A 13,083-nucleotide genomic window follows, 5' to 3' on the forward strand; every position below is an offset into this window, starting at 1 on the left:
GCTGTGGATGACCGTATTGAGAAAATTTTGCACTGGAGTTTTGATGATGAACCTCATGCTTCTTGTAAAGTGATGGTGTAAATATTTATTTTCATACAAATATAAAATCGTCACAAATCGCATCACGTTATCAGCTTCTTGTTGTTTTTTTTTTCTACAATTGCTCTCTGAATTTTTCCAGTCACAGAGGTCTCGATTTGCCCGTCTAAGGCGAGCCGATACGAATCGGAGAGAAAAAGGAAAAAGAGGAAATGAGTTTCTCTTTCCTGTAGCGCTGGGGATAAACAAACCGGCCAGCCGTGTGGGAACGCCACACAATACGACCGCCATAACTCACTCGCTGGCTTTCGGGCCTGTGAAAAATGGCCGCAGAAGATCAATTAGGAGGAACGAGCAACTCGGTCATTTCCTCCGAGAGGAAGCTGCGTCTGTAAGCGCAGACGGTCAGGCATCTGATAAAGCTGTGCTGGGTCAAAGGCGTGGCAGTAAACACACGTACTAAAGACACTTAGATCAAAGGGCACTGCGTTTTTTTATATTTTATATTTACTACAACACATTATCATTATCATTATTGAAGAGTTACAGTGCCCAGTACCTTTTCTCCTGGATTTCAAGTACAACTAAGATAATACAAATGTGACAAATTCTTTCTTTGTACACAGTGGCAGCATTTTACACAACCTTCATCTTCATCTTCATCAAAACAAATGTTTAGTTGTTTCTTTAAATATACAGCGTAGTCCAAAAGTCTGAGAGTAGAGCACTAATACCACAATTATGAAATCAGAACCTGTAGATATATTTGCATGGATTTCTTCAGTTCGGTTCGCCGTAACGCACCGGACGGATCGAAGGCATCCTCGAAGGACGAGGCTGGAAGTAAATCTGACCTTTCTGTGCGACGGAGATTATATGGTCAATATCGCGAATGTTCTCAAGTTTAAGTAGTGACCTTGAAACAGAGCAAAAATGTAGAACACTGAATCTGTAAGACTTTCTACATTTCCTCATGTTTGGAATTCTGTTTATTTCGTGCTTTCAGGCTGCTCTCAGACTTTTTGACTCTTCTATATATATATATATGTGTGTGTGTGTGTGTGTGTGTGTGTGTGTGTGTAAACGCAGGTATGCTGAGACACTGAAAGACGAAGTACCAAAGTTTTGTGCAGTATGAACAAATATAAAAATGACAATACAAACAAACTCGTTAAACATTAGGTGGTTAAAGGTGTGTGTCTGATCGTCCGGTCCGTACACACACCGCCTCACACCCCGGGTATGATCACAGGACTCGGAGCTCTCACTGAACTCTGACGCAAAAACAACATGAATTACAGAGTCATAAATAATTTACATAATGTATGACAACTTGTGTTTCCTTTTATAGTTAATACTGGAACTAAAGTAATATAACGTTAAACACACACACTGAATTGTACCTCATGTATACACACACCTCCTTCTCTTCTTCCTCCTCCTCTTACCTGTTCATGTTATTCAGGTTAAGTCCTCAAGGACCACACATACACACGTACACACACACACACACACACACATACACACACGTACACACACACGTACACACACGTACACACACACACACACACACACACACACACACACCATCTAGTGGAGATAAAAAGAATTCCCTTTGGAAGCAGATATTTGGCATGAACTGCACAATTACTGGTAAAAAGGCTACACAACTCATGAACACAGCTCACATGCAGCTGTTAGGAGGAATGATGATGAAATCCTTTTACATCCTACTGCATGGAGTGAAAATGTGCTTGAAATCGTCTACAATAGTCACTGTTACAGTGCCGTGCATAAATATTCACCCCCTTTCACTTACACCAGGAACCGAAACACACTGAAAGGCCTGAATTCATAAAGTAAGGAGAAATAACAGTAGCGTTATTTACAGATAAAACGTGATGGTTGTGCTTGAGTTGCTCTGACATTATTTGCAAAATCAGTGAAATGAAAGGGTCATGTGATCTGGATATAAACACACCTAAATTAGCATTTAGCTAACCTAGCAGAAGACCCAAGAGAGATCTGGGAGAAAGTTCTGGAACAGGATGAATCGGGGTTTAAACATTAAACATTAGACCTGTTTTTTGAAATGAAAACAATATGGCACAACCACCAGAGGAGGATTTCCAACAAAAGTGTGAGGTGCAACCAAGAGTCTGAGGTTTGCTCTGAACATGATGCTACCATCAGCATGCTTCACACGAGCTTCATTTCATGAAACAAGTCCAAAGAGGGTGAATACTTATGTAAAGCAGTGTATACTACACACTACCACACTCCACTAGCAGTTATATAATATTAAGTCCTATATACATGGAAGTTACTCTGTATTAAATACTCAGGATAAAAGAATGCTGTGCTTTTTTCCTCTAATGGGAGTACCGAGATTTTACCCCATGGCAGAGATGTGTGCTGATTATGGAAAGGAAAGTGCTTTGTATTCAGTGGAATATTTCTAACGCTTGGTCCTGTGAGAAAATCTGATCCCTTGTGCATGGTTTAATTCTCCTACCTAAAGCTCAGCGAGGCTTGTGCCCCAGCGAGCCACTACTCTTGGGCAGTTTGGCACTAGAACTCGCGGCAGGGCGACCGAACAGGAACGTGTGTTTGGGTCCGTCGCTGTAGCCGGAACGTCCGGAAACACGGCCCGGACTCTCCTGATGAGAGCTTCTGGACGAGGAGGAGGAAGTGGAGGAGGAGGAGGAAGAGGAAGAAGAAGAGGAAGAAGAGGAGGAAGAGGAGAAGAGGAACGTGCCATTGTTGGCATTCTGGTTGAGGTTGGAGCCGAGGCGGCGGTGTTCCTGTCTCTTGCGGTTTGGAGGACGGCCCGTAGAGGCCTGGGCCAGGCGTTCTCGCAGGTTCTCCACCTCCCATGCCAGCTGTTCCACTGGGTGCCTCGTGTTAGACGACATCGGGTATGTGAAAGCCTAAAAACAGACCAGGGTTTCTCATCGTCTTACTAAAGCCAGATATTTTACATAACCTTCACAAACCAAACATCGAAATGTAAAATAAAAACAAAGCAAACTGTAAATATTAAACAAATATTTCAAGGTCTGTCCATCAGATTTAATTAGATTTCATGTAGTTTTCCTGTAGTTGAGCGTCTGTATTACATTTCATCTGTAATAGTTTGCTCTTTAAAGCAGCCATTAAAATAAACCTTCTCAATATATATCATTATACGTATAATTATAAACTATAAAAATGGCATTTTATAATATTATGTTCTCTAAAATGGTGCAAATGTGCACTGAAATATTCGGCTATGGTGACCAGGTTTCATGATCTGAAATGTTAACTAGGATAATAGGTAGATTATGCTTAACTTTTGTGCCTTAACTAGCCTTCATGTTAAGCTTAACTAGTAGCACTGACCGAGTTATATTTAATATTTACCTAAACGTCACTATAAAGACCCTCCTAGTTTAGGTTCATTGGACATTCACAGTATTATCTCCCAAAGCAGCTTATTTTAAATAAAGTATAAAGTGAGTACCTGCGCATGCAGCGCCCCTCTCAGGTAGCAGTTCCTCCAGATGTGCACGCAGGGCCCCAGGAGCAGGGGCAGCAGAGGCCCGTGGGGTTCGTGGAGGCTGGAGGGTAACGGTTCGGCTCTGATCAGGCGCTCTAGAGCAGGAAGGCCCTCGCAGGATGGAGCTCTGTTGTGGCTCTTTTTGTAGGAACCTGAACCTCCTCCACTTCTCCACGGCAGCAGGTTAGAAGGACAGGAAAAGACACCACGCGAGAGCAGGAACACTGAGCCTAAAGCACTGTCACTCTGAGCAGAGAGAGAGAGAGAGAGAGAGAGAGAGAGAGAGAGAGAGAGGGGTGGGGGTACAGTGAAAAGAAAGGCATTGAGAGGCTACTTTACACTATGAACTAGAAAATGAGGTGCTCTAATCAGGCTGAGAATTTAATTAGGAGAGGGAATTAAATTTGGCACAGTTGTTTTTTTTTAAAGCTGGCCTGGTTTGAAAAGAGCACCTTTGCCCAACTAGGACAGTTTAAAATTTTTAATTAGCATCCAATGACTCAACACAAGCAATAATGACCCAGATAACCGCCACATGCCCATCCTCTGGCCCACTTGTATCTTCACCCACAAACCCCTCTACATACCCAAACCCCTCTACATGTCCAGCTGTATCCACACCCACAAACCCATCTACATACCCATATCCATGTCCAGCTGTTTCCTCACCCACAAACCCCTCTGTATACCCACAAACCCCTCTACAGACCCATACCCCTCTACATGTCCACCTGTATCCTAACCAACAAACCCCTCTGTATACCCACAAACCCCTCTACAGACCCATACCCCTCCACATGTCCACCTGTATCCTAACCAACAAACCCCTCTGTATACCCACAAACCCCTCTACAGACCCATACCCCTCCACATGTCCACCTGTATCCTAACCAACAAACCCCTCTGTATACCCACAAACCCCTCTACAGACCCATACCCCTCCACATGTCCACCTGTATCCTAACCAACAAACCCCTCTGTATACCCACAAACCCCTCTACAGACCCATACCCCTCCACATGTCCAGCTGTATCCTCACCAACAAATCCCTCTACATGCCCATACCCCTCTACATGTCCAGCTGTATCCTCACCAACAAACCCCTCTGTATACCCACAAACCCCTCTACAGACCCATACCCCTCTACATGTCCAGCTGTATCCTCACCAACAAACCCCTCTACAGACCCATACCCCTCTACATGTCCAGCTGTATCCTCACCAACAAACCCCTCTACAGACCCATACCCCTCTACATGTCCAGCTGTATCCACACCCACAAACCCATCTACATATCCATACCCATGTCCAGCTGTATCCTCACCAACAAATCCCTCTACATGCCCATACCCCTCCACATGTCCAGCTGTATCCTCACCAACAAACCCCTCTACAGACCCATACCCATGTCCAGCTGTATCCTCACCAACAAATCCCTCTACATGCCCATACCCCTCCACATGTCCAGCTGTATCCTCACCAACAAACCCCTCTACAGACCCATACCCATGTCCAGCTGTATCCTCACCAACAAACCCCTCTACGTGCCCATACCCCTCCACATGTCCAGCTGTATCCTCACCAACAAACCCCTCTACAGACCCATACCCATGTCCAGCTGTATCCTCACCAACAAACCCCTCTACAGACCCATACCCCTCCACATGTCCAGCTGTATCCTCACCAACAAACCCCTCTACAGACCCATACCCCTCTACATGTCCAGCTGTATCCTCACCAACAAACCCTTCTACAGACCCATACCCCTCCACATGTCCAAATGTATCCTCACCAACAAACCCCTCTACATACCCATACCCCTCTACATGTTCAGCTGTATCCTCACCAACAAAGCCCTCTGTATACCCACAAACCCTTCTACATGTCCACCTCTATCCTAACCAACAAACCCCTCTACATATACTTCTACAAGTCCACTTGTATCCTCACCCAAACCCCTCTAAATACCCATACACCTCTGCATGGTAACCTGTATCCTCACCCACAAACCCCTCTACATACCCATACCCTTCTACATGTCCACCTGTATCTTCACCCACAAACCCCTCTACATACCCAAACCCCTCGACATGTCCACCTGTATCCACACCCACAAACCCCTCTACATGTCCACCTGTACTCTCACCAACATGCCCATCCAAATGCCCACCCACATGACAATCCTTTGGTTGACCTGTATCCTCACCCATATAGCCCTCTACAGGCTCCTCTACATGTATCCTCACCAAAATATCCTCACACCACCTGTAGACTCACCCACTCGGGCTCCAGGTTGGTGTTTAGGTTGCCGTTGAGAACAGGTGCAGGGGAAACAGGTTGGCACACAGGCTGGGTGAACAGCGCCCGTCTCTGGCTGCTGTACTGCAGGGCCCAGTCCCACACGGGGGGGTACGGAGGGTCCACCGGCTCCTCGGCCGAGCCTCGGGGCAACTCTCTCAGCCCATTTACTGGAGTGTAGCTCGGAGCCAAGTGCTGGAAAGAAAAAAGTGTATACTCGTATATATTAAAGGGGGCATTAGTAACTTTTATCAGCTGAACTGCTATTACAGTGACAAGCCCTTCTCTTTCAACTCCACACACATCCAAATTTTAGGGCTAAGATGCAAGGCTGAGCAACTGAGCAAATGGTAGGTGACCTGGTTTAGTGTGTGTGTGTGTGTGTGTACCTGTGATCGGCGACATCGCTCTCTCTGACAGTTGGCCAGGAAGGTGTTGAACAGAGGCAGCTGGACGCTGTCATGAATGGCCAGCAGGTAGGCTTCAGTCAGCTGGAAACGGGCTGGAAACTGAGCCCACAGCTGCCACACACAGTCCAGGAAGAGCAGGAAGATCGGAGCCTGAACACACAACACACACACATTCTTATTTTCTTCCACATCAGCTCTTCATTCAGATTTGTTGAAAAGAATGGCAATCTAATCGAATTCACCTCCTCTTTGTCGCTGTCTCTGTGGTAGTTGATGCGGCTGAGGAATCTGTGTCCAGCCATCACCCACTCCTTCTGCACGAGGCTCTGGAATCCAGCAACGCTGCGGCAGTGAGGGTCACACATCACCTGCACCAGACTGGACACCACGCAGTTCATGTCCCGATCCTCTGGCTCTGCAGGACCCAACACCGCTCAGTGTGTTAATGACTCAGAGGGTTTAAATGTCATCCGTACGTTACACACGTTACACACCTCATTCATCAAGATGGATATGAAAAGATTTATTCTTATATAGTTCACCAGGTGTTTACACACACACACTTTAAAACAGAAGACTTTAAGACTTCCTAGACGTCTGTGTATAACTTAATTGTGGGCGGAGCTACATGAGCTTGAGTTTGTGATGTCTGTTCATCTTTCCTTCTTTCTGTCTTTCTTTCTTTCCTTCCTTCCTTCCTCTACTTTTTTTCTTTCTTGAAATGTCATCTGTACGTCGTTACACCTCATTCATGAAGCTGGATAAGAACAGATTTATTATAAAACATTTCAAACAGATGTTTAGACATTCAGGTGTTCATGAAAATTCTGCTGGTTATCCAGAACCAGACCAATTGTGTGTGTGTGTGTGTGTGTGTGCGTGTGCAGATTGTTAATGATAAAAGTGACAATGGGTTGTGATATGAGAATAGTGTATATATATATATTTGACAAGCTGTAATAAGAACATTTGAAAACAGTAAAGCAAAAGGAAATGAAAAGCTGTGGAACTCGTCAGTGAAACACTCCCTCCTGTAGCACGGCGCCCTCTTGTGGTTGCTTTGGGAATGACGTGGTGTTTATTTTTCCTTCACATCCACTCACTCACCTGATCATTTCTAAAGGTTTACTGAAGATCGTAGAAAATGAATAATTACGCTTATATGTCTGAAATCACCAGGGTATTTTTTAGGAGTTGAGTGACTCGGAGCGGAGGAGACGAGTCTAAACGTCTCTCTGTTTATCTCTTAAAAATAATTGAAACCATGAAGACGCACCTTGAAGAACGACGGTTAATTGACCTCTCTGCAGCAAACAGGACACTTCTGCAGCTTTTCTCAGACAGCACCTAATAAAAACACACACACACACACACGTACACACACACACATGCACATACACACACACACACACACACACTTTAAAACAAAGACTTTCCAAACTTCTTTGTATAACTGAATTGTGGGCGGGGCTACAAAGGAGCTCAAGTTTGTAATGACTGTCTTACGTTCCTTCTTTGTTTCTTTTCTTCCTTCTTTCTTTCTTTCTTTCTTTCTTTCTTTCTTTCTTTCTTTCTTTCTTTCTTTCTTCAGTTATTTCTTTCCTTCTTTCTTTCCTTTCTTTCCTTCATTCTGTCACTCATTCTTTCTTTCTTCTTTCTTTCTTTCTTATTTTCTTTCCTACTTTCTTTCTTTCTGTGTATAACTGAATTCTTCCTTTCTTCCTTCCTTCAGGCTACTAGGGAAGGCATGAAGACAGGGGCGGAATCTAATTTGCATATTCATGAATATTCATACACTGGGTGTAGAAATGCTGATTTCTGAGTTATTAAATAATATATTTTCTACATGGATGCTTTTAAAATGTTTGGAATCTCACACTTGGACCAGTTTTCCTGTATTATCCGAGAACGTGGTCAATTCACTTAACTTCCCTAATATTATTATATCATCATTGAGCAGATTGAATGTAATTATTTTCACAGGCAGTTTGTGGAGAACTGCTCCATCAGGACCATCTGGCTTTTCATTCCTTAATTCGTTTAGTGACTCGAGCTAATAAAGAGCATGAGGCAGGAATTAATTACAGGGAAGTTATTTGCTGTAAATGTGAACGTTTGGTTTTTTTAACGGCGCAGGGAGTCGGAGGTTAGAGACGGGTCGGGGCTGAGTCCTCGTACCTGGTGTAGTCCAGCCAGTGAGTTCCCTCCAGAGTGGACAGCCACTTATCATCCGGCACGGAGGACATGGAGGAAGAGATATCTGCAGGAAGAGACGAAATTACTGAGTCATTTAATACACACACACACACACACAAGTTATCGTTTCTATAGTAACAGCTCATTCACTTGTTTGAACAGATAACAGAATGTGTTCAACCTCATAAACACTCTTTAACCCCAAATCACAGAGGAACAACAACAAAAACAAAAACAACAACAACAACACCACCGGTGTGAGAAAGCTGGGTGTGGATTTTAAACAGACCGAGTGACCCGTGAGGAACAAATCTGTCCTCATTAATCACTCTCGCTCTGGACAGAAGAACAAAACCACAGCCGTTAATATCTCTGATGTCCTTTGACTTAACACACTGCACTCTCACTCAGACCAATAACAACTTCTAGAAGAATCCGGGAAACTGCTCATGTGCTGGAACACTAAAGACAGATCATGGAGAAAAATGATACACCTCTTATAGAATTATAATAAAAAATATAAGTCTGAAAGAATCATCCAGTCCTTAAAGATCTCTATACACATGGAGCCTTTCTTCCTGGCTTCCTTCCTTCTTTCCTTCCTTCCTTCCCTGCTTTTTTCTTTCCTTCATTCACTTCCTCCTTCATGCTTTAATCCATTCCTTCCCTCCTTCCTTCCTTCCTGCTTTCATTCCGTCCTTCTTTCCTTCCTTCCCTGCTTTTTTCCTTCCTTCATTCACTTCCTCCTTCATGCTTTCATCCATTCCTTCCTACCTTCCTTCCTTCCTGCCTTAATTCCTTCATTCCCTCTTTCTTTCCTTTATTCCCTGTCACTTCCTTCCTTCTGTCCTGCTTTCCTTTCTGCATGCCTTTTTTCCTTCCTTCCTTCCTTCCTTCCTTCCTTCCTTCCTTCCTTCCTTCCTTCCTTCTTTCCTCCCTTCCTTTCTTTCCTTCTTTCCTTTCCTTCCATCCATCCATCCATCCATCCATCCATCCCTCCCTTTGGTTTGTTGGTTTAAGAATCAGATGTTAACCCAGCTCTGTAAACTCCTCACCTCCGAGGCAGAGTGACCGCAGTCGTGTGTGTGCGAGCTGGACGTCTGCAGGAGAAGGCATCTCATCCCCGAGGTCCACCACCACACACTGCGTCTGACCGCCAAACAGGATCAGCTCCAAGTTCCTGCCCAGGACAGCAGATTATTACGGTCCAGCACATACATTTATTTAAAGGTAGATTTAGAGCATTAAGGCTGTGGTGTGTGTGTGTGTGTGTGTGTGTAACAGCTACAAACCGGATATCGTCCTTCTCGTGGTAGATGTTGTTTTGAAAGCTGGCCATACGGAGCAGGTCACTGCCACGTGGATGCCTCCAACACCAGCGCTACAGAGATCAGATCAGATCAGACATTACTCTGATTTCACTGTGAAATCCTACACACACACACACACTCCAGGTCCAGCTCACACTCACCGGGATGCGACCCTCATTAAAATGTGCGAATGTTTTCTTCAGCTCTGTGTCCAGGACCTTCTGAGGAACCACGTTAAACCTGGACAGACTGGAGGTCAGGGAGGAGAGAAAAAAACAAATGAAATATGGAATTACTTCCTTTTTTTCCATTCTTCTTTCTTTCTTTCTTTCTTTCCTTTCTTCTTTCATTCCTTCCTTCCTTCTTTCTTCTGGTCACTGCTTATCCCATAACACTGTAATTCACCTTACAGGCAGCAGAGGGCGCTAATACACACACATCATCCCTTAAAAGATACCAGTGACTTATTTCTTATTTAATCCATCAAATTTCATGTCAGATTGGAATTATTCTCAGATGGTTTCAGGGGAAGTTTTGTGTTACCTGGTGGACATTTCGAAGCGGTCGTTGACGGCGCTGACCCTCCAGCCAGTGGCTCCGGTCCGCTCCAGTTCCTGCTCCCAGTCTGCCGCACTCTCGTACCAGTTCATGCTCGGGTCACGCCTCCGGTTGCTCAAGAACTGTTTCATTTCTGCAGATGGAGAGAGACTGAGCGTGAAATCTATTAGATGCTACTGTGACAATATGGAGGCACTAGTGTGAAGAATCTGACCCCCCACACACACACACAGCTCCCTGGGGGTGAGTAAAGGCCAGGAGGTCGTGTTACTCTGCATTATTCAGCTGCTTAACAGCCGCTCAGACTCAGAGGAGAGCTGCTCGGCTCGGCTCACGTGTCTTCATACGATTTTATTTGCATATGAAATGATAACAAGGACACAATCAGTGCGCACTCAGGAAGCTCAGAGGCTCCTGGCACAGACTTCCTGTTCTGATCATCTGTCTGGATCGTTTTAACCTCACAGGGATCTCTCGGCATTAAGAGCGACATGGTGTAAACAGCAGAGAGGTCAGATGATCGGAGAACGTTAATCACGAGAGCAGACTTTCACTCACCGATGCTCCCAAGCGCCGCGTTCTGGAAGGACAGGATGGTACCGGGTTTCAGAGGCTGGTACGTCTTGGCGATGGTGTACGTAATCTACACGGGGAAAAAATGTGTGTTTAAGATTTCATTAATAAACACATTAGAATTCATTTAATAATAAATTCTGTCGTCAAATATATTCAGAAAATGACATATAACAGTTGTAGCAGACTCTGTGTTTTGTGGGGGGGAGGGACAAACTCTCTCTTCCCTGTCAATCACAGCAGCACTAGCCAATCACAGCCATCCGTCAGCTCATGTATGCGGAAGAGGGCAGAAAGTGTTTTTTATCAGTTACACACTGATTCTTTTGATATTTATCTGTTACACTGAAGGCGTTACAGTGAGAAAAATTACCCAAAACAAAATGTCCCAAATTTTCAGTCATATTTCCTCAATAAAAATTAGTTTATTTGGTTACAATATCACAAAAAAGTATTAGTATATTTTTTGCTACCAACTCTTCCCGACCATGCCAGACCTTACCTAAACCTAAACCTAAACATAAACATAGTCTTTAACCAACTGTGAATAACAAACACACTTGTATCAACTCTCCAGACACCATACACTGCTAGCAACAGCATGTGGTAACTGTAGTGAACACACACCTCCACAGCCTGAGCGTCAGGGGTCAGTCTGTCAAACAGGAAGCAGAGGACTCGCAGGTCTCTGCAGTACAGCACCAGTTCCTCAGGAGTGAACTTCAGAGAGGAGTTAGGGGTCACCAGTTTGGTTCGGGACGGTCCCACTGAAACAGAGAACGCACCAGAAACGTAAACATAACCCACGCAGAAAAAAATATGATTAAAAATCTGACCTGGAGCCTTCTTACCGGCCACGACCTTCTCGATGGATGCCAGAGCGACATCATGGTCTCCGAGCAGCACTGGATCGGCATTGTCCTAAAGAAAAGGAGAAAGGAAAAGCAGATAAAGATAAAGAGCAGCAGTGGGATGCAAAACAGTTCATCGGTGGAGCGTTATCTGAGCGGGAAATTTCATCAGGGACGTGAAAGGAAGATAAGGGAAAGGCCAGAGCTGTTAGGAAGATTAAGGATTCATCCGTGTTCACACCCAGTGACTGGTTAGCATAATGCACGCTAGTCACGCAACCCACCCGCTGCTGATTACGCTAACTGATCTGCACGTTTCTTCAGGTGTAAAAGCGACTCACGTCTGGTCTGGCGCTGTCCTGAGGCACGAAGGCCACACGGAAATGTGTGCAGAACAGAGTTCCTGAGAGCCAGCCTCCTCCTTCTTTAGGCGAGAGCTTCTTCCTCACCAGAACGGCTCTCTGGAGGACGCACTCGCCTACAAAAGACAAAATCAACAACACACAGAATCATCATTTCTATCCTGGTGGGCAGGGCCTCTTTCTGGATGACTCTGCCCACATTTCAAGGCCTCAGGAATGGTTTAATGAGGATAAAAATGATGTTAATCGCGTGATGATTTCTACACAAGTTCTGAACTGAAGCTGACCTGTGAGAGAAACTAAAACTACTAAAAACCCAGGAAGAGTCTTTAAAACATCGTCTGAATTTTATTATTTTGTGTTTTGTTGTTACCCCACCTCCTTCATTAGGACTAACAGGTAAAAAGCCACACCTCCTCCTCTATGACTGACAGGGGGAAAGCCACGCCTCCTCCTCTAGGACTGACAGGTATAAAGCCACACCTCCTTCTTGAAGAATTACAGGTATAATGGCCACACCTCCTCCTCTAAGACTGACAAGTATAAAGCCACACCTTCATTAGGACTGACAGGTAAAAAGCCACACCTCCTCCTCTAAGTCTGACTCCCTGGAGTCTCTTTATCCTGTAAATAACCTTTGATTTTGAAAGACAGGACATTACTGCGATTATTTCCACTGCTTCAGGTACAACATGGTGTAATCTTTCCACGCACTCATTCGCACCATCCTTGACACGATGAATTGAGATGGGAATAAAATCCTGGAGATCTCCATGTGTGCAGCGTAACCAGTCTGAAGAGAGCTTTACAATGTTCTGAGACTGTAAGATCTGACCGCTCGAGCACATTAACGCTCCGGTCAGTGTGTTTATGCCGAGCATTCCCCGAGCTGCTTCACCGCTTCCTGTACAAACTCAACATCTCCAAAGCTTTCATCTCCACCTCATGG

General features: G+C 44.7%; 1 protein-coding gene across 2 annotated transcripts in view; it reads right to left on the minus strand.

The window, feature by feature from the left end:
* Positions 1-524: 524 nt before the first annotated feature.
* The window catches only part of mtmr11 (myotubularin related protein 11), a 28,073-nt gene continuing 15,514 nt past the window's right edge, over positions 525-13,083 (minus strand). For both annotated transcript variants that reach the window (XM_058376439.1, XM_058376440.1), the window contains exons 3-17: positions 12,114-12,250; positions 11,773-11,842; positions 11,549-11,688; positions 10,907-10,991; positions 10,334-10,481; positions 9,952-10,039; positions 9,773-9,861; positions 9,536-9,660; positions 8,463-8,544; positions 7,561-7,631; positions 6,527-6,699; positions 6,264-6,434; positions 5,854-6,069; positions 3,542-3,823; positions 525-2,969 (exon numbers count right to left, since the gene is read on the minus strand). In XM_058376439.1, the coding sequence (XP_058232422.1) occupies positions 2,562-2,969; positions 3,542-3,823; positions 5,854-6,069; positions 6,264-6,434; positions 6,527-6,699; positions 7,561-7,631; positions 8,463-8,544; positions 9,536-9,660; positions 9,773-9,861; positions 9,952-10,039; positions 10,334-10,481; positions 10,907-10,991; positions 11,549-11,688; positions 11,773-11,842; positions 12,114-12,250 (2,285 nt within the window). In that variant the 3' untranslated portion in view covers positions 525-2,561. The remainder of the gene's footprint in view (positions 2,970-3,541; positions 3,824-5,853; positions 6,070-6,263; positions 6,435-6,526; positions 6,700-7,560; positions 7,632-8,462; positions 8,545-9,535; positions 9,661-9,772; positions 9,862-9,951; positions 10,040-10,333; positions 10,482-10,906; positions 10,992-11,548; positions 11,689-11,772; positions 11,843-12,113; positions 12,251-13,083) is intronic.

The sequence above is a fragment of the Hemibagrus wyckioides genome, linkage group LG23 (assembly GCF_019097595.1).
Source record: "Hemibagrus wyckioides isolate EC202008001 linkage group LG23, SWU_Hwy_1.0, whole genome shotgun sequence".
Classification (NCBI taxonomy): domain Eukaryota; kingdom Metazoa; phylum Chordata; class Actinopteri; order Siluriformes; family Bagridae; genus Hemibagrus; species Hemibagrus wyckioides.